The sequence below is a fragment of the Podarcis melisellensis genome (genome assembly GCF_964234715.1).
Source record: "Podarcis melisellensis genome assembly, chromosome: 18".
NCBI lineage: Eukaryota > Metazoa > Chordata > Lepidosauria > Squamata > Lacertidae > Podarcis > Podarcis melisellensis.
Window position 1 is genome coordinate 4,888,799 of NC_138536.1, and position 24,351 is coordinate 4,913,149.

Consider the following 24,351-nt stretch of genomic DNA (forward strand, 5'->3'; position numbering starts at 1 on the left):
GAATTCCACAAATGGGGAGCCACTCTCAGGGCTGTGGGTTTGAGCCCCACGTTGGGCAAAAGATTCCTGCATCGCAGGGGGTTGTATTATATGGCCCTTGTCGTACCTTCCAGCTCTTATTATTTTATGAATTGGTGCCTTAATTTTGATTCATGTTTTCCTCTTCCCTCCTGGCCCTTCCCTTCTTTTTCCAATCTCCAGTTAGCCACCTAAGTAAAAATATAATAATAATAATAATAATAATAATAATAATAATAATAATAATAATTTATTATTTATACCCTGCCCATCTGGCTGAGTTTCCCCAGCCACTCTGGGTGGCTCCCAATCAAGTGTTAAAAACTGTACAGCGTTAAATACTAAAAACTTCCCTGAACAGGGCTGCCTTGAGATGTCTTTTAAAGAAAGGATAGCTGCTTATTTCCTTCACATCTGAGGGGCGGGTTTTCCACAGGACGGGCGCCACCACCGAGAAGGCCCTCTGACTGGTTCCCTGTAACCTCACTTCTCGCAATGAGGGAACCGCCAGAAGGCCCTCGGAGCTGGATCTCAGTGTCTGGGCTGGACGATGGGGGTGGAGATGCTCCTTCAGGTATACTGGGCTGTTTAGGGCTTTAAAGGTGAGCACCAACACTTTGAATTGTGCTCGGAAACGTACTGGGAGCCAATGCAGATCTCTCAGTACCGGTGTTATGTGGTCCTGGTGGCCACTCCCAATCACCAGTCTAGCTGCCACATTCTGGATTAATTGCAGTTTCCGCGTCACCTTCAAAGGTAGCCCCACGTAGAGCACATTGCAGTAGTCCAAGCAGGAGATAACTAAAGCATGTACCACTCTGGTGAGACAGTCCGCAGGCAGGGAGGGTCTGAGCCTGCGTACCAGATGGAACTGGTAGACAGCTGCCCTGGACACAGAGTTAACCAGCGCCGCCATGGACAGCTTTGCCATTTAAGTTCTGTTATCCACGTATCTGTAAAAGTTTGCAGGGTACTTTTTTTTTTTTTTAAAAAAAGAAAAACTCAAGAAAATTCAACAGCATTTTAATGTGAACTTCTTTGGATACACACTTTGGTACGCAATTGTGCCAAATATTCACTTTTTTTTTTTGCAAAGCAATTTGCCCTAAGATAATGCATTTTTTGTTTGCATTTTTTTAAAAAAAACTATTCCATGCAGCAAAAGGCACACTTTCCCCCCATTATGTGCATTTCCATAAACATGACCTGAATGGCAAAATCTGGAGAAATGTTGATTTTGGAGGATGGCTGTTTTTGGTGTGAACCTTGTTTCAGAAAGTGTGGATGAGGGAGGTTTAACTTTCAATCCAGGCTGAATATTAAATGTCTCCTCCATTCCTACAGTACAGTGGTACCTCGGGTTAAGTACTTAATTCGTTCCGGAGGTCCGTTCTTAAGCTGAAACTGTTCTTAACCTGAAGCACCAATTTAGCTAATGGGGCATCCTGCTGCTGCCGCGCCACTGGAGCCCGATTTCTGTTCTCATCCTGAAGCAAAGTTCTTAACCTGAAGCACTATTTCTGGGTTAGCGGAGTATGTAACCTGAAGCGCATGTAATCTGAGGTACCATTGTACATCACAACCCACAGCCTAGGGGAGTTTATTTTGTGAAATGGTTAATTGTGAGATGTTGTGGGTGCCAAGGTCTTTCAGGACAGCATCCAGGAATTCTAGAGATTAGAATGGTCTTTGGGGGGCTGATGAAATGCACAGAGGAAACCCTTTAGAAATGGGATAAATTCCTTCCCTGTTGGCCGAGAGGACCATGTCCCACATCCCTCAACCTCAAGGGGCTTGACCTCACCTTGACCCAAAATGCAGATTTCAATGGCAGGTCTGCAGAGCTCTGGGAGGAAGAGCCAGAGGAGTCCTCTAAAGCAGAGGTGGTTGACATTTTGGCCATCCAGATGTTGATGGACTTCAACTCCCATCATCCCTCACATTTGGCTAAACTGGCCAGGACTGATGGTCACAGGTTTAGTCAGTCACAGGTCCTTCCCTCCTGATCTCAAGGAACATGATGCTATCCAGACATTTGGACTGTCTTTGGCTCTCCAGATGTTGCTGGTCTCCATCATCTGGGGGCCACAGTTCCTCCATCCCTGCATTAGGGGAAGTAAGGGAGAAGGGAGGAGCTGTTTGAGGGAGATGGAGGTCTGTGGAAGGGTTTTCTTCAAGGGGAATGGGAGGCAGTGAAGGCACTTAACCAAACACCATCCTGTATGAAACATCTAATAGATCTTCCTTTTTTGCAGCCATTGAGGGTCTCTCTCTCTCTCTCTCTCTCTCTCTCTCTCTCTCTCTCTCTCTGTGTGTGTGTGTTGTTGCAGAATGCAAGCCAAGCAGGTTATTCAGCAAGCAAAAGCATTAGGGCTGGGAAAGAAGGCAGAATGTCACCGCGGTTGCTTCCTCTGTTCACCGTTTCATGGTTTCCTTGATCCATGGAAGGTAATGGCCAACACGAGCGTAAACACCAGGAGGGCAGGGCTTGCCATACGAGACGATTCCTTCTGCCACGCCATCACACACCAAGGGGCCACCCGAATCTCCCTGTGCAGAGGAGAGAACAAAGATGGCAGCTGGGGGAAGATTTGGATCCATGTTGTGGCAAACTCTGGAGCTTGAACCAGGGCAAGGTAAAGTTAAAGGTTAAAGGGACCCCTGACCATTAGGTCCAGTCGTGGCCGACTCTGGGGTTGCGGTGCTCATCTCGCTTTACTGGCTGAGGGAGCCGGCATACAGCTTCCGGGTCGTGTGGCCAGCAGGACTAAGTCACTTCTGGCGAACCAGAGCAGCCCACAGAAATGCCGTTTACCTTCCCGCCGGAGCGGTACCTATTTATCTACTTGCACTTTGACGTGCTTTCAAACTGCTAAGTTGGCAGGAGCAGGGAGCTCACCCCGTTGCGGGGATTCAAACTGCCGACCTTCTGATCGGCGAGTCCTAGGCTCTGTGGTGTAACCCACAGCGCCACCCACGTCCCCGAACCAGGGCAAACTGCCACGTTACTAGTGGCTCTACTCTCAGTACGACTTGTGGCTCGTCCACTCCTTCCTTTCCCAGGAAAACCGACTATTTAAGTTATAAATTGGAACAAACGGCAACCCATGCAAAGCTTGATGGCCGATTGCTCCAATTGAGTGCTAAGGAGTGACACCCCCCCTCCCGGGAAAGCAGAGGGACAAGCAAAAGTGGGCCAGAGCCCTTAGCAGAATACAAGCCCATGTCCATTTTCCTGGAGAAGTGAACGATCCCTCAGAAGGGTGGGATCCATAACCCCCGCCCGATCCTGTCCCTTGCTGATTCTGCTGCCCCTCACCTTGAAAGCATCTTCAGGCTCCCCGGGTCTCCCGGCGCAGACCTTCTCATAATTGAGATGTGAATACCACCGATTGCACCACCAGCGGCCATAGATGGCGACATTGGTCTCGTAGAGAGTGTCTGGTGACCAGTCTTTATAAACCTGGCCCCATCCTGCCACGTTGCAGGGAGTCCCATGGGAGAGGTCACGGTCGAATTTGGGCAAGGGCAGGATCTGGACATATTCATTCAGAGTAGCCTTGGAATTCAGCTGCGGAAAGGAGAGGTGGGAGAGAGCTCATTGGTTTAGTGTTGCTCGAAGGAGCCCTTGGGGGAATCTGGTGCCTCTAAAATGGGGAACCTTGGGTAACGAAATCAGCAGACTGTATTGATAATACAGAATGATAATATTACGGTATGGATAATATTAATGGCGCACATTTAACTGGATGGTTGTACCAGCAAGAGTCTTGCGACTGCGATGGGGCTTCTCCACTGCACAAACCCCCAATCTGCTTTGTGGCAAATATTTCAATACTAAAAGAATACAACTGAAATCGCTTTTAGAAAAAACATTCCCAGAATTAGATAAAAACTCCTACAAGCAACTGCCTACTCCAAATTTAATGATTTCTGGGCTGCCACAGAAGAGACTTTTGGTCATCCAATGCCAGGGTAACCTGCACAAAATCTAGTTCATTATGCTGAACACATTGGGACGGAGGGAGACGCTTGATCCCTTCTGCCTTCAGGATCACTGACCTCGGGGGAAAGATAGAAGGAGAGATTGCTTGGAGAAAGTTACCTTGAGCAGACGGATATCGTTGTATAAGATGAGTTCGTTATATTCGTTATATCTTTTATATTTTGGGTGTGCGTAGTTAGCCTCAACCCTGAACTCTTGCTGAGAGGGTTCTTCAAAGGAGATGTTATGTGCCCCCAAGATGACCCTATAGTTGCTGGAAAGAGAGCATCAGTTAGTGTCAGAGATGCCAGAACTCAAAAGACCGTGCAAAAGACCAGGCATCGCTGCTAAAAATCAGGGAGTGATTAGTAAGACTTACCCATCACAGTGCGCAGCCGTCATTACCCACTGGGGCGCCACCAGGAATCCGCCACAGTAAGAGCCCCCGGGACTCCTCAAGTGAGCCATGTAGGGTCTGGAGTGGGGCTTGGCTTCGTGCCCCCCAACAATCTGACTCCGCAATGGATCTGCAAGAACCGTATGTAGAGATCAGCTCCTTCTCCTCCTCCTTGCATGCTCTGGGGTGTCCTCCACATATTCAAAGTTATTTGGGGAGCAAAAAGGATGGGTCACTGTCGCAATGAGCTTACAATGGGTTTTCCTAGCAAGGAAGATAACAAAGCGAAAGCAAAGAGGAGCCTAGGAAGACCCCTTTGGGCTTTTGAATGGGAGGAGGATTTCAGGGAGAAGAAACCCCATGGTGCATCATCTGCCATGGTGCTTTTACTCACCTGTTTGGGCGAAGGAGAAGGACAGCAGCAGTAGCAGAAGAGCCTGGCGGAGTCTCCACATCTTGATGCTTGCCAAGGAGGGAGATGCCTGGAGCTTAACTCTTCAGCCTCTCAACCCCGTGGCTTTTATGACCTCCAGCCTCTGGACTCCACCTTCCCTAAGAAGCCACAATCTGGACTTGAGATCTGATAGGCAGGCTTATCGTTTCTCACTAGCCACATGGCTGATCCCACCACGAACAGCAATCAGATAGTCAGATGGGGAGATTGGGGGAAATTAGAAACGAAGTGATCCCAGAATTGGAGACTTTTTAAGCAAAGGTTTACGAAATCAGAGGAGCGAAGATAATGTAATTCATTAAGACAAAATCAGAGACCAGCTTTCGATACACTCGAGTGGCTGTTATTATTAATTTCTTCTTCTTCTTCTTCTTCTTCTTCTTCTTCTTCTTCTTCTTCTTCTTCTTCTTCTTCTTCTTCCTCTTCCTCTTCTTCTTCCTCTTCCTCTTCATTAATTAATTAATTAAATTTGTATACTTCCCTACTTTGTGACAGGACACTGGATTCCTAATGGTTTCTGTGGTCACTTGGTTGAAAGGTGCAGAGACTTTTCCGTCTGTTTTGTGAACTATTTAAGAGACTTGACGTACTGGTGGTTCTGCGCTGAATTCATATGGTCTTACATGTTGCGGTTTGATGAGCGACCGGATTCAGATGCACAAATGTAGGATGGGGGACACCTGGCTTACTAGCAGTACATGTGGAAAGGATCTAGGGGTCTTTGTGGACCACAAGCTGAACATGAGCCAACAGTTTACAGACTGGTCACCAGACGTCTCTGACTGCAGGCAGTATGGGAAGCCATATCCTAATCTCAATGATGGGAAGGTCTGTGTCGGAAGATCCGACAAGCCAGAAGCTGTTTTCACGGCGAGTCAGCAGAAGCTGCAAATGACAGGATCAGAAGTGGGAGAGCTTCCTCGTTATGGATCCCACCCTTCTGAGGGATCCTTCTCCTGTCCAGCAAAACAGACACGGGCAGACGCCAGTCTACTTATACAGTGGTACCTCGCAAGACGAATGCCTCGTAAGACGAAAAACTCGCAAGACGAAAGAGTTTTTCGTTTTTTGAGTTGCTTCGCAAGACGAATTTCCCTATGGGCGTGCTTCGCAAGACGAAACGTCTTGCGAGTTCATTTCCTTTTTCTTAAAACCGTTAAGACCAGGGTGCATCCATGGGAAGAATTTGCTGAAACAATGAATTAAGTTAGAATACAAAAAGGGAGGTGTGAGGAGGTCAAGAAACAAGCAAATGAAAAGATGTAATTTGGGATTGGTGTTTTCTTTTTCCTTTTTTTGTTTTTTGTTTTGTTTTTCTGTTGTATTTTTCTGTGTTCTTTTATATATGTACTTTTGAAACTTTGAATAAATATCATTAAAAAAAATAAATACCAGTGTGCATCAGTGCTTCGCAAGACGAAAAATCCGCAAGACGAAGAAACTCGCAGAACGAATTAATTTCGTCTTGCGAGGTACCACTGTACCTGGCCTCAGGGGCGTAGGAAGGGGTGTGTGGCCCGCCCTGGGTGTCATCCCTGAGGGGTGACAAAATGGCACACCACGGGACAGCACTTACTGCTTTAGAGAATTCCTCTGGCTCTTCCTTCCAGAGCCCCGCAGACCTTCCATTGAGACCTGCATTTTGGGACAAGGTCAGGTTGAGCCACTTGAGGTTGAGGGAGGTGGGACGTGGTCCTCTCAGCCAATGGGGAAGGACTTTATCCCATTTCTGAAGGGATCCTCTCTGCATTTCATCAGCTCCCCCCTCAGTCCATTCTAATCTCTAGGATTCATAGATGCAGATCCAAAACACTTTGGTACCCACAACATCTCACAAATAGCCATTTCACAAAACTCCCCTAGGCTGTGGGTTGTTGCGCTATATTGTAGGAATGGAGGAGACTTTTAATAATCAGCCTGAACCTCCCTTGTCCCTCGTTCACACCAAAAACAGTCATCCTCCAAAATTAACAGTTCTCCAGATTTTGTGTGCATGTAATAGTTTTAATAGTTTTAATGTAATAGTGCATGTAATAGGGACGCAGGTGGCGCTGTGGGTTAAACCACAGAGCCCAGGACTTGCCGATCAGAAGGTCGGCGGTTCGAATCCCCGCAATGACGGGGTGAGCTCCCGTTGCTCGGTCCCAGCTCCTGCCAACCTAGCAGTTCGAAAGCACAGCGGCGCAAGTAGATAAATAGGTACCGCTCCGGTGGGAAGGTAAATGGCGTTTCCGTGCACTGCTCTGGTTTGCCAGGAGCGGCTTAGTCCTGCTGGCCACATGACCCGGAAGCTGTACGTCGGCTCCCTCGGCCAGTAAAGCGAGATGAGCGCTGCAACCCCAGAGTTGGTAACGACTGGACCTAATGGTCAGGGGTCCCTTTATCTTTACCTAATGGTTTTTTAAAAAGCATACAAAAAATATATTATCTTAGGACAAATTGGTTTGCAGAAAATGTGAATATTTGGCACAATTGCATATAAAAGTGTGTATGAAAAGAAATTCACATTAAAATGCTGTTGAATTTTCCTCTGGACTTTCGGTCAGCTTTAACTCAGTGGTTTCTGTTATTTCCTTAAACTCCCTTTGTCAGAAAATTGTACATATTTACACCCCCACCACATGTGAACACAATTCCCTGTTTCCTGGCAGTGCTATGCACACTGATAGACACACCTCATTCCAGTATCTGAATTTTTGTGCACTAAACGTGCCTGGAGAGCTGAACTGCAAAATTCAGAGGAGGGCGAATTTTAAAAGATGGCTGCGTTTTGGATCTTATTCCCAACTGGCAACTTTTAACTGCCCGCCCCCTTTTTAAATGCATTTTGGTGTCAAGGTCTTTTGTATGATTGTCTAGGAATCCTAGAGCTCAGACCAGTGTATTGGACATCGAGGAAATGCACAGAGGAAGTCCCCTAGGGCTGAAATGAAATGCTTTCTCTTGAACAGGGTGAGAAATTCCTACAGTCCTGGCCCTCCGGTGTCCCAGAATGCAAAGTCCAAATCTATACCAGGCTGAAGAGGGAGGATGGAGGAAGGTGGAATCATCTAAAGGGAGGTGCGGTTAATCTTTTGGCCATCCAGATGTTGATGGATGTCAACTCCAGTCACCCTGTATTGCCCATGTTGTCTGGGGCTGATGGGAGTTGGAGTCCAACAACATCTGGAAGGTGACAGGTTCGCCTCCCCTGACCCAAAGGACCAGGAGGAGATCTGTGGAACTTTGGTCAGTCCAGACATTTGGACAACGGTGGGGAACCTTTGGTCCTCCAAAGGTTGCTGGACTCTCATCAACTGCAACAAACATGACCAATGGCCAGGAATAATGGGTGGGTTTTTGCTTTGGTCATCCATCTGGGCCAAAGAGAAGGAGTAGAAGAGGTTGTCAGAATTTCCACATCTTGATGCTTGCCAAGGAGGGAGATGCCTGATCTAAACTCTTCAGCATCTTAACCCCTGTGGCTTTCGCTACCTCCACCCTCTGGACTCCACCTTCGCCCGGAAGCCGCAATCTAGACTTGAGATCCGATAGGCGGATTTCAACACATTTATCTTTTCTCTCCAGCCACTTGACAGACCCCACCCCACCCATCGATGGTAACCAGATAGCAAAACGATTTGTGCGGTTTGGTTCTGTTGGGGCCATATAAGGAGACTGGGGGAAGGAGAAACGGATTGAACCCAGAATTGGCAGAGCTGCTCATCCGTCTCTGGGGCTGATGGGAACTACAGACGAACAACATCTGGGGGGTCAGAGGTCCCTAACAAATGGGATGATGACGGTCATAACAGTGTGAAGCACATGCTCACTTGCCATGCTTGTAGCTCTTGTGTTGCCCCTTGCGGAACTCAGCAGGGAGCAGGATGGAGAGGAAACTGGGATGAGCTGCCTCTCAGCCTGACCAGCTGTTGGGCTCCCTGATTTACGCTCCACCCATCGCAAGGGACAGCAGCTGCCAGTAAAATCTTTGATATGGGTAGTGTTATGTACTGAATTTCTCACCCTGGGCCCGCAGGAGGATGCTGTAAATAGTTTTTACTCAGGTCCACATATGCAAATAAGGGATCGAAAGTGATGTTCAGTGATTGAATACTTACAGAAAGTTGTTACAGTTACGTTGTACTGGAGCTCTATATAAGCAGGCTGGCTGAACCCTTCAGTTCAGTTCTGTTCTGGCCTGTGAATAAACAAGAGCTGTTCGAAGAATCGCTGTGTCGTCTTTTATGTTCACCCACAACTTAACAGGGAGCTTGGCAGTAGATCCCCTGCTTTGCATGCAGAAGGTCCCTGTTTCCATTGTGGGAACCTCTAGTTAGAAAAGGACATGGTCCGCGATGGATGATGCCCATTGGGACTGGCGAGGAGGAATGTGGAAAGATTCAGCACAGAGAAAAAGCAGGCCATCTTTTAGCACTGCATAGTGCTAAAAGTGCTGGATCTGACCTCCCAGTTTCTAACATTCATCTTTGAGAACCAACGTACCACTGATCTTCTGTTGATGCAGCCTAGAATAGTGTTAGCTTTTTTTGCTACTGCATAACACTGTTGATTCACGTTAAGCTTGTGTTCCAGCAATACCCTCCATGCTGTTGTGACCGCCATCATCCCATTTGTCCAGGGGTTAAGAACCTTCCGCTCTCAGGATGTTGTTCTCCTCCAGCTTCCATGAGCAACTGCGAGAGATGGGCAGCTTTGCCAATTCTGGGTTTCCGAGCCCAATTCAAGGTGCTCATAAGTTCGTGACTTGTAGAACTATAGAATCGTAGAGCTGGGACCCTGAGAATCATCTGTTCCAACCACCTGCAATGTGGCTACCCCATACTGGGACCAAAGATGGAATTTTAGCTTCGTTGACATCAGGTAGTGCAGGCCTTTTGGCGCTGTGGGTTAAACCACAGAGCCTAGGACTTGCCGATCACAAGGTCGGCGGTTTGAATCCCCGCGACGGGGTGAGCTCCCGTTGCTCCGTCCCTGCTCCTGCCCACCTCGCAGATTGAAAGCACGTCAAAGTGCAAGTAGATAAATAGGTACCGCTCCGGCAGGAAGCTAAACAGTGTTTCCGTGCGCTGCTCTGGTTCGCCAGAAGCGGCTTAGTCCTTCTGGCCACATGACCTGGAAGCTGTACGCCGGCTCCCTCAACCAATAAAGCGAGATGAACGCCACAACCCCAGAGTCTGTCACGACTGGACCTAATGGTCAGGGGTCCCTTTACCTTTACTATCACAGGCTGAGCTACCTTGGTTTACAACCATAATCTGTTCCAGAGGTCTGTTTGTAAACCAAAACAGGTTGTAACCCAAGGCGCGCTTTCGCCAATGGGGCCTCCAAAAAAAATTTGTTAGTAATCCCCCCAAAATGGGTTGTAATCCAAAAAGAGGTCGCAAACCGGGTTTAATGTGTTTATAATCCAAAACGTATGCAAACCAAGGTACCATTGTACGCAGGTGATGACTCGAGAACGGCCCTCCTTGCCAACCCACCTCCAAAGGGAAGGGCAGGCGACTTGGATTCCCTTGACCAGATTTAGATTCTGCACGATGCCTTTCTATTGGTAAGGGAGAGGTTCTCTGCATACAGCAAGGCAGCACCCCAATCTTCACCCCCCCCAAAAAAGCACCTTCTGCATTTCGACACTAAGGCTTCACTGTGTTTCCCCTTTCCCAGCCTCCTTATCTGGCCCCAACAAAACATAACCCCACAAACTGTCTTGCTACCTGATTGCCATCGATGGGTGGGTGGGGTAGTAAAGATTCGCCCATCAGATCTCAAGTCTAGATTGTGGCTTCCTGGGGAAGGTGGAGTCCAGAGGGTGAAGGTAATAAAAGCTACGGGGTCAAGAGGCTGAAGAGTTAAGCGCCAGGCATCTCCCTCCTTGTCAAGCATCAAGATGTGGAGACTCCACCAGGTTCTTCTGCTACTGCTGTCCTTCTCCTTGGCCCAAACAGGTGAGTAAAACCCACTAACTCATGAAACCCATTTCTACTACACTTGGGGGCCAAGTCAACCTCATTCCTTCTGTTTCTGATGCTTAGGGTGCTTGAAAGCCCTAAACGGCCTCGGTCCAGTATATCTGAAGGAGCGTCTCCACCTCCACCGTTCTGCCCAGACACTGAGGCCCAGCGCCGAGGGCCTTCTGGTGGTTCCCTCACTGTGAGAAGCCAAGTTATAGGGAACCAGGCAGAGGGCCTTCTCGGTGGTGGCGCCCGCCCTGTGGAACGCCCTCCCACCAGATGTCAAAGAGAACAACAACTACCAGACTTTTAGAAAACATCTGAAGGCAGCCTTGTTTAGGGAAGCTTTTAATGTTTAATAGGTTATTGTATTTTAGTTTTTTTGGAAGCCGCCTAGAGTGGCTGGGGGGACCCAGCCAGATGGGCGGAGTATAAATAAATTATTATTATTATTATTATTATTATTATTATTATTATTATTATTATTTGAGTGCCATTTGTATGCCTAGATCAATGGCAGGGCACCCGCTTTGCATTGCACAAGGGATGAAGGTTCCATCCCCAAAATTCGGATCTCCAGGTTGGGACAGTGAACTGTTCTCCTGCCCCCATGGCTTTTATTTGGCACATATAAAAACATAGTAAAACATTAAACATTAAAAGCTTCCCAGTCCAGGGCCACCTTCAGATGTCTTCCAAAAGTGACATACAGTGGTACCTCGGGTATAATATGCTTCAGGTTACAGACGCTTCAGGTTACAGACTCCGCTAACCTTGGGTTAAGAACTTTGCTTCAGGATGAGAACAGAAATCACACAGCGGCAGCAGGAGGCCCCATTAGCTAAAGTGGTGCTTCAGGTTAAGAACAGTTTCAGCTTAAGAACGGACCTCCGGAACGAATTAAGTTCTTAATCCGAGGTACCACTGTATCCCCTATCTCTCCTCTTCCATCAATACAAACACAGCATGTAGGCTAATAGTTAGTAGAGAATATATAATAGAATAATGATATCATTCATATTGTAGGAATAAGCCAAATTGTAGGATTAACCCGAGGTACCACTGTAGTTCTTTATCTCTTTGACATCTAGTGGAAGGGCGTTCCACAGGGCGGGTGCCACCACCGAGAAGGCCCTCTGCCTGGTTCCCTGTAACTTGGCTTCTCGCAATGAGGGAACCTGCCAGAAGACCCTCAGAGCTGGACCTCAGGTGATGGGGGGGTGACTCTCCTTCAGATATAGAGGGCCAAGGCAGCTCCAGCATTGTGCTCAAAAACAACAATGCTCTAGAATTTGTAAGCAGCAGGAGTTGCAGTTTATCTCTGCATTTCCTTCTTGCAGATCCACTGCGGAGGCAGAGTAGTTGCCCGAATGGAGCCATTCCTCACTCCAGACCCTACATGGCTGCCTTGCTGAATTCCCAGAACTATCTCATCTGTGGCGGATTCCTCGTGGGAGAACAGTGGGTCATGACTTCTGCACGCTGCGGAAGGTAAGTATCCCTAAGGCCTCCCTCTTTTTGTAGGAGTGGTGATCATCCAGGGTAAAGCTAATTGCTGGAAGGGATCAGGTCAGGGCAGGAATGTGCCATTGCTGTAGTCAAGTTGCATGGGATGAATTTCAACCTGTTACCTCTGAGGATGTGGACAGGCTGCTTGGAGTGAAATCAACCCCCTATCTCCTTGATCCTTGCTCATCCTGGCTCATAAAAGCAAGCCAGCCAGGGCTGGGCGATGGGCTCTGTGGGGTGGTGAATGCCTCCCTTTGTGAGGGAGTCTCCCCAGACCAGCTGGGGGAAAATGTTTGTTAAACAACTTCCTAAAAAACCATCTTAAGGACCCGGTGTGTAGCCTGGGGGTCATTTTGGACTCACAGCTATCCAAGGAGGCATAGGGCAATTCTGTGCCTAGGCAGCTGTCTACTGGCTTCATCTGGTACGCAGGATGAGACCCTATTTGCCCGCAGACTATCTCACCAGAGTGGTGCATGCTATGGTCATCTCCTGCTCGGACTACTGCAATGCACTCTATGTGGGGCTACCTTTGAAGGTGACTCAGAAGTTACAACTAATACAGAATGTGGCTACTAGACTGGTAGCCAGGAGTGGCGGCCAGGACCATACAACACCGGTCCCAAAATATCTACATTGGCTCTCAGTATGCTTCTGAGCACAATTGGTGCTGGCTACTAAAGCCCTGGGATGCGGGTGGCGCTGTGGGTTAAACCACAGAGCCTAGGACTCAGAATGTCGGCGGTTCGAATCCCCGCAACGGGGTGAGCTCCCGTTGCTCGGTCCCTGCTCTTGCCAACCTAGCAGTTCGAAAGCACGTCAAGTGCAAGTAGATAAATAGGTACCGCTCTGGCGGGAAGGTAAACGGCATTTCCGTGCACTGCTCTGGTTTGCCAGAAGCGGCTTAGTCCTGCTGGCCACATGACCCGGAAGCTGCACACCGGCTCCCTCGGCCAGTAAAGCGAGATGAGCGCCGCAACCCCAGAGTCGGCCACGACTGGACCTAATGGTCAGGGGTCCCTTTACCTTTACCTGTAAGATGGATATTGACAAGCTGGAGGGTTGAGTCTGGGACCCAAGCCTGATGAGGAACGGTTAAAGCAGCTGGGTATGTTTAGCCCTGTATCCCTGAAGGAGCATCTCCACCCCCATCATTCAGCCCAGACACTTAAATCCAACTCCAAGGGTCTTCTGGTGGTTCCCTCACTGAGAGAAGTGAAGTTACAGGGGATCAGGCAGAGGGTCTTCTTGGTAGTGGCGCCCTCCCATCAGATATCAAAGAAATAGATGAAGTTATGACCGTCTGTAAACATCTGAAGGCAGCCCTCTGGACGGAAGCTTTGAATGTCTGATGTTCTGCTGTGTTTTTGTATAATCTGTTGGGAGTTTCCCAGAGTGCTTTGGGCGACCCAGTCTGATGGGTGGGGTAAAAACAAGAACAGCAACAAGATCAACAACAACAACAACAACTTGTTATTATTAAGGGCCGTGGGGTGGAGGCTGGTCTTTTGCACAGGGACTGGGAGAACATTGATTCTTGGGATCTCTGACCCTGACTGTTGCTTCCTTTCCAGTGTTGTTAAGGTTGTCCTGGGAGCACATGACCTCAAATATGTCGGCGAAACTTACAGTGTGGCCCAGGTCTACCGGCATCCAAAGTTTATGTCTAAGAACATCACCTTTCCAAATGATATCCGTCTGCTCAAGGTATCTCACCCCAAGCCTTTTTCTCACTCTGCAAGCACCCCGAGGGCCCCGATCCTGAGGACAGAAGGAGACAAATGTCTCCTTCCATCCCCATGCACGAAATATAATGGACTCGTTCAGCTGAATCCAGCTCTTTGATCATTAGTATGATCAGATTATTATCACTATTTATTGTTGTTGTTGTTTAGTCGTTTAGTCGTGTCCGCCTCTTCGTGACCCCCTGGACCAGAACATGCCAGGCACTCTTGTCTTCCACTGCCTCCCGCAGTTTGGTCAAACTCATGTTTGTAGCTTCGAGAACACTGTCCCACCATCTCGTCCTCTGTCGTCCCCTTCTCCTTGCGCCCTCCATCTTCCCCAACATCAGGGTCTTTCCCAGGGAGTCTTCTCTTCTCATGAGGTGGCCAAAGTCTTGGAGCCTCAGCTTCAGGATCTGTCCTTCCAGTGAGCACTCAGGGCTGATTTCCTTCAGAATGGAGAGGTTTGATCTTCTTGCAGTCCATGGGTGGTACCTTGGGTGAAGTATTTAATTCGTTCCGGAGGTCCATTCTTAACCTGAAACTGTTCTTAACCTGAAGCACCACTTTAGCTAATGGGGCCTCCCGCTGCCCCCACACAATTTCTGTTCTCATCCTGAAGCAAAGTTCTTAACCTGAAGCACTACTTCTGGGTTAGCGGAGTCTGTAACCTGAAGCGTATGTAACCTGAGGTACCACTGTATTATGAACGCAGTTCTGCATTCATAAAGGAACAGGTTTCAAGGGCTTCCTATTGCAACGCGAAGGAGCTCATTTCTGCCTCACTACAGAGAGCCAGTGTGGTGTAGTGATTAAGAGCGGTAGTCTCGTAATCTGGGGAACCGGGTTCGCGTCTCTTCTCCTCCACCTGCAGCTGCTGGGTGACCTTGGGCCAGTCACACTTCTCTGAAGTCTCTCAGCCCCACTCACCTCACAGAGTGTTTGTTGTGGTGGAGGAGTGGAAACGAGAATGTTAGCTGCTTTGAGACTCCTGAAGGGGAGCGAAAGGCGGGATATCAAATCCAAACTCTTCTTCTTCTTCATCATCTCTCTCTCCTTTCCCCAGCTGCGTTCAAAGGTTCGTCTGAATAAAAACATTCACATCCTGCCATTGCCAACATCTAGCCGTGACCTCTCTGAGGGGACGCACTGCACTGTGGCCGGCTGGAGCCCGAATCAGGAAGATTGCCCATATATGCTCTATAAGGCCAACGTCAGCATCTACGACCGACGCGAGTGCCAGAAGTTCTATCCCAAGATCGACCATGGAAAGATCTGTGCAGGCCATCAGTCTCAGTCATTTACGCAGGTAAGCACCAGCAGAAATGGCAGGCAGCAGGACCAGAAACAGGAGAGCAGGAGGAGCACCGTCCTGTTATTGGACAGGATCCGCAGCATGGAAAAGGGAAATCAGGAAGGGTGGGAACAGGTGGAGGAAAATATGTAGAATGTGTATGTATGTATGCATGGAAACCTAAGAATAAATAGAAACCTAGGAAATTAGCTTCCCCTTCCCTCGCCCAGGGAGATGCATAGGAACAGATCAGTAATGCCTACTCTGGCAAACAGCAGCAGACATTTTTAGCCCTACCTGGGGATGCCATTGGGACGTTCTGCATGCCAGGCAAGTGCTCTATCAGTGAGCTCTGGTTTTAACCAAATGAAGATTCCAGTCCTCATGGGTTTGAATGATTAGCTCAGCATTGCCAGGGTTTCGGACAGGGTTGTCTCCCACTCAGCCACAGCTGGAGCCAAGCGAGGAAAGGGGATAACCCTCTTCTCCAGCAAAATGGACGTGGGCAGAGGCCAGTCACTGGGCAGATGGGGATTACTGGTCTTCATTTCTGTGCCTCAGGGCTGAGCCTCCAAGAGTCGAATGCCCCCCATCACAGATGATGGAATCATAGAAATGTAGAGTTTGATGGGACCCCCAAGGGTGGGGGAGGTCCGCTTCCCTGCCATACAGGAATCTCAGGAAACATGCCTATCCCCAGCCACACAGAGCTCCCCAAGTGACCCTGGGGCCTAGTAACTAGCTCCTAGCCTGGCCTACCTCACAGGGTTGTTTTCTGGATGACAGGGAGAGGAAGGGAAGCCATATTTGGCCCCTTGAGCTCCTCACAGGAGAAGGAAGCCTGTCAATACAATATAATAATAATAATAATTTATTATTTGTACCCCGCCCATCTGGCTGGGTTTCCCCAACCACTCTGGACGGCTTCCACAAAGACCAAAAATACACTAATATGTCATACATTAAAAACTTCCCAGAACAGGGCTATTTGTGTGTGGACTCAGAGAAAACTATGAAGCGATGTACAAAAGTGGGGAGCCGAGTTTAAATATCAGGAAAATCCAAAACAGGGAGAACAGGAATTGGGAGGTTTGCCAGTCTTGTTACAGTTCAGGTCCTCCTTGAGGTGGAGCCAAATCTTCCCCCACCTGCCATCTTTGTTTCCTTCTTTCCACAGGGGGAGATGGGTGATCCTTTGGTGTGCAATGGCGTAGCGCATGGAATCCTCTCCTACAGCAACCCCTGCCCTCCTGCCGTTTACACTCGCATCGCCCAGTACCTTCCTTGGATCAAGGAAACCATGGCCAAGTGAAGAGGAGAAGGAAGACCTCCTTCTTCTTCTTGCCTTTAATGCTTCTGCTTGCTACATAAGCTCTTTGGCTTGTATCCTGCAACCAGACACACACACACACACAAACTGACCCCCCTCAACAGCTGCAAAACGTACCAGGTGTTTCGAACACGATTCAGTTTCCACAAGTTCCTTCAGTCCCTCCCTTCAAGAAAACCGCTCGCCTCCTTTCCCCGAACATGTTCCCCATCGTACCTCTTCCCTCGACCTTCACTGCTCCATCGCTCTCATCTGAAAAATGTGCCCTTCTTCTCCCTCAGAACTATTCTGTCCCTTCTCTCTCCCTGTCCCCATACGGCTGGAACAATCTCTCAGAGCGCCATACGCCTCTGGCTCCCTGAAGAGACTCCTCCTACCCTACCTGGTTTCTCCTAAGGCAGGGAAAAGGGACCTCTGCCTTCTCGATGCTGCTGAGATGCAACTCCCGTTATGCCTCGCCATTGGCCATGTTTGCTGCAGATGATGGGAGTCCAACAACCTTTGGAGGACCAAAGGTTCCCCACCGTTGTCCAAATGTCTGGAATGCCCAAAGTTCCACAGATCTCCTCCTTGTCCTTTGGGTTAGGAGAGGTGAACCTTGTCACCTTGCAGATGTTGTTGGACTCCAACTCCCATCAGCCCCAGACAACATGGGCAATACGGGGCTATAGGCCTTGACATCCATCAACATCTGGATGGCCAAAAGATTAACCACACCTCTCTTTAGATGATTCCACCTTCCTCCATCCTCCCTCTTCAGCCTGGTATAGATTTGGACTTTGCATTCTGGGACAGTGGAGGGCCAGGACTGTGGGAATTTCTCACCCTGTTCAAGAGGAGCCATTTAATTTCAGCCCTAGTGGACTTCCTCTGTGCAGTTCCTCGATATCCAAATCACTGGTCTGAGCTCACGGATTCCCAGACAATCATACAAAAGACCTTGGCACCAAAATGCATTTAAATAAGGGGAGGGGTTTAAAAGTTACCAGTTTACCATTTCACATGCCAAACTCCTCCAGGCTAATGGTTGTGGTGATGTACCAGAGGGACAGAGGGGAAATTAGATTCCCTTTCTGGAATAAGATGCCAAACGCAGCAATCCTTAAAATTCGCCCTCCTCTGAATTTTGCAGTTTGGCTCTCCAGGCAAGTTTAGTGCACATAAATGCAGATACTGAAATGAGGTGTGTCTATCAGTGTGCGTAGCAGTGAAAGGAGTCTGCCCCAAATGCCTTATTTTGGGGGAATCACTTTGCAAAGACGCAATAAACTGCCAATGCATCCACACAAATGAGTTGTTGTTGTTTGCCTGAGCAAACCAGAGAGGCGGGAAGTGCGCCCTTGCCAGCGCCCATTCTGCGCAGTGGGCTTCAGCGCAGGGAGGGGCAGAAAAGGCTGGGGGTCACACGGCTTTTATGCTGGGGGAGGTACAAAGGCCAACCACTCCCAGATTCTGCGTGCTGGTCCCGGGGGTGTGTGTGTGTTACAGTGCGGCGTTGTCTGAGTCCAGTCCGAGGTCGAGGGTGCGATATGGAGGCTGTCCGTCAAGGGCGAAGCGGGGTCCAGGGTAAGGAGTCGGGTGAGGTCAGGAACTCTGGAAGAGCAGGACAGGGTCTGGCAGGAACAGGTTACCAACGATGTTGCTCCCGCAACCTGGGACTGGGCTGACTGGCCTTTATCTCCTCTGAGGCATAGAGCGGCCCCGGTCCACAGGTGACTCGCCTCTCCTGGCCTGGAGGCGAGCCCTCCTCCTGCGAGAACCTAGTTCCCTCCGCCTCCCTGCCCTGAGCCTCTGCAGCTCAGGAGAGGCTGGAGCATTCGTGTACCCAGAGGCAACCTCCTCTTCTCCTGACGGGGCTGAGAGTGGAGCACCTGCAGGCAATGGGTCCTCCATCACCTCTGGAGCCAGAGTGTATTCAGCTGGTGTCTGTTCCCGAGGATCCAGCACAGGTGAGGACCCTTCAGGCTAAAGCCCCTGACCCGGCTCAGCTGGTTCCGGAGGCGGGGACTCCTGTGCAGGCTGGGATTCCTCAGGTTCAGCCTCTGAACCAGATTCCCAGGCCATCACATTCTGCTAGCGATTGAGCCAGACCTGAACTTACGACGCTCTTCACTGTAAATAGCTTGCACCAAGAGTAAAGCCTGGAAAAGGCAGGCCGGAGTCTTGCCTGTTTACTCTTGAGGAACCACACGACCTTCTGACATTGGCAATTGGCCCTGTGGGCGTGTCTTTAATTTAATAGCACTGTGGTCACTGCTTCCAACTGGTTCAACGATACTGACGTCTTGCACAGCATCAAGGGGGCCACTAAAGTGGAAGCCCTGCCTGAGTCCACCTGAGGCCACCAGCTGTAGGTGGAGGAACGGAGACGCGAACCCGGTTCACCAGATTACGAGACTACTGCTCTTAACCACTACACCACACCTGAGGCCACCAGGTGTTCTAGGACACAGTTCTTTGGGGCAACTAGACATTTTTACCTCTTGGTTATGGCAGGAACACAAGGGCAGCCTGTCTATGTCAAGGTATTTGAAGTCACCCATGTCTACGGCATAGACATGGATGGGCAAATTGTCCACTTTTATGCCTTCCAGCTTCTTCTTTTTCTCATCATAAGTTCAGTTATGCAAATATTTGCATACATTTGTTTTTTTTAAAGAACGAACGGAAAACTCATGAAGATTCAACAGCATTTTAATGTGAATTTCATTCGATACACACTTTTGTATGCAATCGTGCCACAAATTCACATTTTTTTGCAAAGCAGTTTGCTGTAAGATAATGCATTTTTGGCATGCTTTTTTAAAAAGTATTCCTTGCATCAAAGGACACACTTTCCCCCCATTAAGTGCATTCCCTTAAATATGACTTGGCTGGAGACCTGAATTGCAAAATCTGGAGAAATGTGAATTTTGGAGGATGGCTCTTTTTGGTGTGAACCTTGTTTCAGAAAGTGTGAACTTTCAATCCAGGCTGACTATTAAATGTCTCCTCCATTCCTACAACACATCACAACAACCCACAGCCTAGGGGAGTTTTGTGAAATGGTTATTTGTGAGATGTTGTGGGTGCCAAAGTGTTTTGGATGTGCGTCTAGGAATCCTAGAGGTTAGAATGGTGTTGGGGGGTCTGATGAAATACAGAGAGGATCCCTTTAGAAATGAGATAGAGTCCTTCCCTGTTGGCTGAGAGGACCACGTCCCACATTCCTCAGTCTCAAGGGGCTTGACCTGACCTTGACCCAGAATGCAGGTTCCAATGGCAGGTCTGCGGAGCTCTGGAAGAAGAGCCAGAGGAGTCCTCTAAAGCAGAGGTGGTTGACATATTGGCCATCCAGATGTTGATGGACTTCAACTCCCATCACCCCTCACAATTGGCTAAACTGGCCAGGACTGATGGGAGTTGGAGTCCAGCAGCATTTAGGGAGTCACAGGTCCTTCCCTCCTGATCTAAAGGAACATGATGCTATCCAGACATTTGGACTGTCTTTGGCTCTCCAGATGTTGCTGGACTCCATCATCTGGGGGCCACAGGTCCTCCATCCCTGCATTAGGGGAATTAAGGAGCTGTTTGAGGGAGATGGAGGTCCGTGGAAGGGTTTTCTTCAAGGGGATGGGAGGCAGTGAAGGCACTTAACCAAACACCATCCTGTATGAAACATCTGATAGATCTTCCTTTTTCGCAGCCATTGAGGGGTCTCTCTCTCTCCCTCTCTCCCTCTCTCTCTCTCTCTCTCTCTCTCTCTCTCTCTCTCTCTCTCTCTCTCTCTTTCTCTCTCTCTCTCTGTGTGTGTTGTTGCAGAATACAAGCCAAGCAGGTTATTCAGTAAGCAAAAGCATTAGGGGTGGGAAAGAAGGCACAATGTCACCGCGCTTGCTTCTTCTGTTCACAGATTCATGGTTCTCTTGATCCATGGAAGGTAGTGGGCAATGCGGGTGTAAACTCCAGGAGGGCTGGGATAGGGATACAAGGAGATTCCTTCTGCCACGCCATTGCACACCAAGGGGCTACCCGAGATCTCCTGTGGAGAGGAGAGAGAGATAAGACATGGCAGCTGGGGGAAGATTTGGATCCACCTCGTGGCAAAACTCTGGAGCTTGAGCCAGGGCAAACAGCCAGGTTCCTGTTGGGTGGATCCTTCAATTCTGAGTGGAGATCTTGGTGGACATTCCTCCTAATATATTGATTTTGGAGAGCAATGTCTTTCTAATCAAATGCATTTTTGTACATCAGTTTTACCAGTATATGCATTTACAGTGGTACCTCGGGTTACATACCCTTCAGGTTACAGACTCTGCTAACCCAGAAATAGTGCTTCAGGTTAAGCACTTTGCTTCAGGATGAGAACAGAAATCGGGCTCCGGCGGCGCGTCAGCAGCAGGAGGCCCCATGAGCTAAAGTGGTGCTTCAGGTTAAGAACAGTTTCAGGTTAAGTACGGACCTCTGGAACGAATTAAGTACTTAACCCGAGGTACCACTGTATAGGTGCTCTTCCTGTTATGCATTCCTTTATGTAAATATTATTTGAGTGGAGAACTATTCGGCCATTATAAAAGTTAACCAATTTTCAGTTCCGCTATAAGTTCAGAAAGCATAAATCAGCTCTGCTTGTGTTTAAAAGGAGGAACGGACCTAGGGTGGCATCCCATAATACTATGATACACAATGAGTGTTGATTTCAGTGGGTCTGCTCTCAGTAGGACATAGGGCTCGCTTGTCCCGTCCGAGCAGTTTCCCCCTTGCCCCACTCCTTTCCCAGGGAAAATCAGCTCTTTAGCTCTAAATCGGAACAAACAGCAATCTGCAGAAAACTCCTTTCTTGTTTGCTCCTATTCAGCTCCACAGAGCGGTTTTCTCCTGGAAAAGCAGCGGGACAAGAGGAGTTGTGCAGGAGCCCTTAGCAGGATGCAAGCTTAAATAACTCCAGCTTCGCTTTTGGGGACCCTTGGAGCCCCTGTGAAGCCTCAGAAGTGAAGGGCATCACTCAACATCCACCCCTGGGGATTGGCAGACATTCTATGAAGCCACTGGGTTGGTCAGGCCAGGGGTAAGTAGACTGGCATCTGCCCTTGTCTATTTTGCTGGAGAGGAGAATAATCCCTCCGAAGGATCCCCCACCTCTGATCCTCCCACTCACTGCTTCTGCTGGCTCTCACCTTGAAAAAAGTCTTGTCCCGTCTCCCGGCACAGACCTTCCCGTAATTGTAATAGTAATGATACAGCCTCTTGCATCGACTACGGCCATAGATAGTGACATTTGGTGACCAGTCATTGTAAACCCAGCCCCATTCTGCCACGCTGCAGGGAGTCCCATCGGAGAGGTCACGGTCGAATTTGGGCAAGGGCAGGATCTGGACGTATTCATTCAAAGTAGCCTTGGAATTCAGCTGTGGAAAGGAGAGATGGGAGAGAGCTCATTGATTTAGTCTTGCTCAAGGAAGCCCTTTGGGGAGTCTAGTGCCTCTGAAATGGGGAACTTTGGGCAAAAAAAGTAGCAGAATGTATTCATAATACAGAATGATAATATTATGGCATGGATAATATTAATGGTCCATGTTCAACGATATGTCCTGCCAAAGCGATCCCCAAATCTGAGGTCAAACGTTCTATAGGGTGTTGTTTCTTTAGAAATCACGGGGCTGGGGACTTTTTGAGAAATACAAGTCGTTGCAAAATTCTGAAGAAATAGAGTGTCTTTAGCAGCCGTGGTCTTGATGCTTGCCCAGGTGGGAGATGCCTGGCACTTAACTCTTCAGCCTCTTGACCGACGTGGTTTTTATTACCACTCGTGGGACAAGAGGAATCGTGCAGGAGCCCTTAGCACAGGGGAGAGCAAACATTTTCAGCAGGGGGCCGGTCCACTGTCCCTCAGACCTTGTGGGGGGCCGGACTATATTTTGAAAAAAGAATGAACGAATTCCTGTGCCCCACAAATAACCCAGAGATGCATTTTAAATAACAAATAACCCAGAGATGCATTCTGGCAAACATTTCAATACTAAAAGAATACAACTAAAAATGTTTTAAGATTAAAAACTCCTACAAGAAGCCACCTACTCCGAATTTAGTGATTTCTGGGCTGCCACGGAAGAGACTTTTGGTTATCCAATGCCAGGGTAAACTGCACAATGTCTAGTTCAATATGCTGCACACATTGGGACGGTTAGGAGAGCCATGACCCCTTCTGCCTTCAGGATCACTGACCTCGGGGGCAAGATAGAAGGAGAGATTGCTTGGAGCAAGTTACCTTGAGCAGACAGATATCATTTGAGGCAGACCTCTTGTTATAATAAGGGTGTTTGTGGGACTCCTTAACGGTGAACACTTGCTCAGAGGTTTCATTAAGGCGGATGTTATGTACCCCCAAGAAGACATCATAGGTGCTGGAAAGAGAGCATCAGTTAGTGTCAGAGATGCCAGGACTCAATCCCCTCTCAGCCCCCGTGCCAAGGACCAGGCTCCCTCCATACAACCAGCTGTGCACCTTGATGGTTAGGTGGTCATCTATCATGGGTGCTTTAGCTGACCAGATGACCCTTGCAGTCCCTTCCAACTGTAAAGGTAAAGGTAAAGGTACCCCTGCCCGTACGGGCCAGTCGTGTCCGACTCTGGGGTTGCGTGCTCATCTCGCTCTAGAGGCTGTGAGCCGGCGCCGTCCGAAGACACTTCCGGGTCACGTGGCCAGCGTGACGAAGCTGCAATTGGCGAGCCAGCACCAGCACCGCACAGGGAAACGCCTTTACCTTCCCGCTATAAAGCGGTCCCTATTTATCTACTTGCACTTAAGAGTGCTTTCGAACTGCTACGTGGGCAGGAGCTGGGACAGAACGATGGGAGCTCACCCCGCCGCGGGGATTTGAACCGCCGACCATACGATCGGCAAGTCCTAGGCGCTGAGGTTTTACCCACAGCGCCACCCGCATCCCACGTCCCTTCCAACTGTACAGTTCTCTGATTCTATGACCATCCCTGCTAAGAATCAAGGAGGGATTAGTGAGACTTACTCATCACAGTACGCAGTTGTCATTACCCACTGGGGCGCCACCAGGAATCCGACACAGTTAGAGCCCGTGTTACCTCTCAAGTAAGCCATGTAGGATCTGGGGTGGGGCTTGGCTTCGTGCTCCTCAACAATCTCACTCCGCAATGGATCTGCAAGAACCGTATGCAGAGATCAACTCCAGCTGTTCCCTCTTGCATGTTCTGGGGTATCCTCCACACATTCAAAGTTATTGGGGGAGCAAAAAGGATGGGTCACTGTCACGATGAGCTTACAATGGGTTTTCCTAGCAAGGAAGTTAGCAAAGCGAAAGCAAAGAGGAGCCTAGGAAGACCCCTTTGGGCTTTTGAATGGGAGGAGGATTTCAGGGAGGAGAAACCCCATGGTGTATCATCTGCCATGGTGCTTTTACTCACCTGTTTGGGCCAAGGAGAAGGACAGGAGCAGCAGCGGAAGAGCCTGGCGGAGTCTCCACATCTTGATGCTTGCCAAGGAGGGAGATGCCTGGCGCTTAACTCTTCAGCCTCTTGAATACATAGCTTTTATAATCCCACTGTCGGGACCCCACCTTTCCCAGGAAGCCACAATCTAGACTGGAGATCTGATAGGCGAATTTCAACACATTTATCTTTTCTCTCCAGCCATTTCGACGGATTGCTGTTTGTTCTGATTCAGAGGTAAAGAAT

The 24,351-nt window shown here is 48.9% G+C and overlaps 2 protein-coding genes across 6 annotated transcripts; one reads left to right on the plus strand and one right to left on the minus strand.

Moving 5' to 3' along the window:
• Positions 1–1,025: 1,025 nt before the first annotated feature.
• On the minus strand, positions 1,026–24,181 carry LOC309360906 (granzyme H-like). Of its 5 annotated transcripts, none has more exons than XM_081895886.1 (6): positions 24,082–24,181; positions 4,383–4,530; positions 4,124–4,277; positions 3,338–3,589; positions 1,599–2,568; positions 1,026–1,373 (listed from the first exon to the last, which is right to left on the minus strand). In XM_081895886.1, the coding sequence occupies exons 1-5, from the start codon at positions 24,140–24,142 to the stop codon at positions 2,434–2,436; spliced, it is 750 nt and encodes a 249-aa protein (XP_081752012.1). In that variant the 5' UTR covers positions 24,143–24,181; the 3' UTR covers positions 1,026–1,373; positions 1,599–2,433. The 5 variants fall into 5 exon arrangements, with proteins under 5 accessions (XP_081752012.1, XP_081752014.1, XP_081752011.1 ...); XM_081895888.1 differs by lacking the exons at positions 1,599–2,568; positions 3,338–3,589; positions 4,124–4,277; positions 4,383–4,530 and adding exons at positions 19,535–20,686; positions 21,822–22,052; positions 22,913–23,048; positions 23,670–23,817 and having other exon boundaries at positions 1,026–1,224; XM_081895885.1 differs by lacking the exon at positions 24,082–24,181 and adding an exon at positions 4,795–5,289.
• Positions 10,294–17,727, plus strand: LOC309360914 (cathepsin G-like). Its single transcript, XM_081895898.1, has 5 exons — positions 10,294–10,802; positions 12,149–12,299; positions 13,892–14,024; positions 15,108–15,350; positions 16,513–17,727. The coding sequence occupies exons 1-5, from the start codon at positions 10,745–10,747 to the stop codon at positions 16,645–16,647; spliced, it is 720 nt and encodes a 239-aa protein (XP_081752024.1). The 5' UTR covers positions 10,294–10,744; the 3' UTR covers positions 16,648–17,727.
• Positions 24,182–24,351: the final 170 nt, after the last annotated feature.

Excerpts from the sequence above, each read along its gene's own strand:
- LOC309360914 (XM_081895898.1), top strand. The coding sequence starts at position 10,745 with ATGTGGAGACTCCACCAGGTTCTTCTGCTACTGCTGTCCTTCTCCTTG. Across the intron at positions 10,803-12,148 it reads CTTCTCCTTGGCCCAAACAG|ATCCACTGCGGAGGCAGAGT; the intron begins GTGAGTAAAACC and ends TCCTTCTTGCAG. Across the intron at positions 15,351-16,512 it reads AGTCTCAGTCATTTACGCAG|GGGGAGATGGGTGATCCTTT; the intron begins GTAAGCACCAGC and ends TTCTTTCCACAG.
- LOC309360906 (XM_081895886.1), bottom strand. The coding sequence starts at position 24,142 with ATGTGGAGACTCCGCCAGGCTCTTCCGCTGCTGCTCCTGTCCTTCTCC. Across the intron at positions 4,531-24,081 it reads CTTCTCCTTGGCCCAAACAG|ATCCATTGCGGAGTCAGATT; the intron begins GTGAGTAAAAGC and ends CGGTTCTTGCAG. Across the intron at positions 2,569-3,337 it reads AGCCTGAAGATGCTTTCAAG|GGAGATTCGGGTGGCCCCTT; the intron begins GTGAGGGGCAGC and ends TCCTCTGCACAG.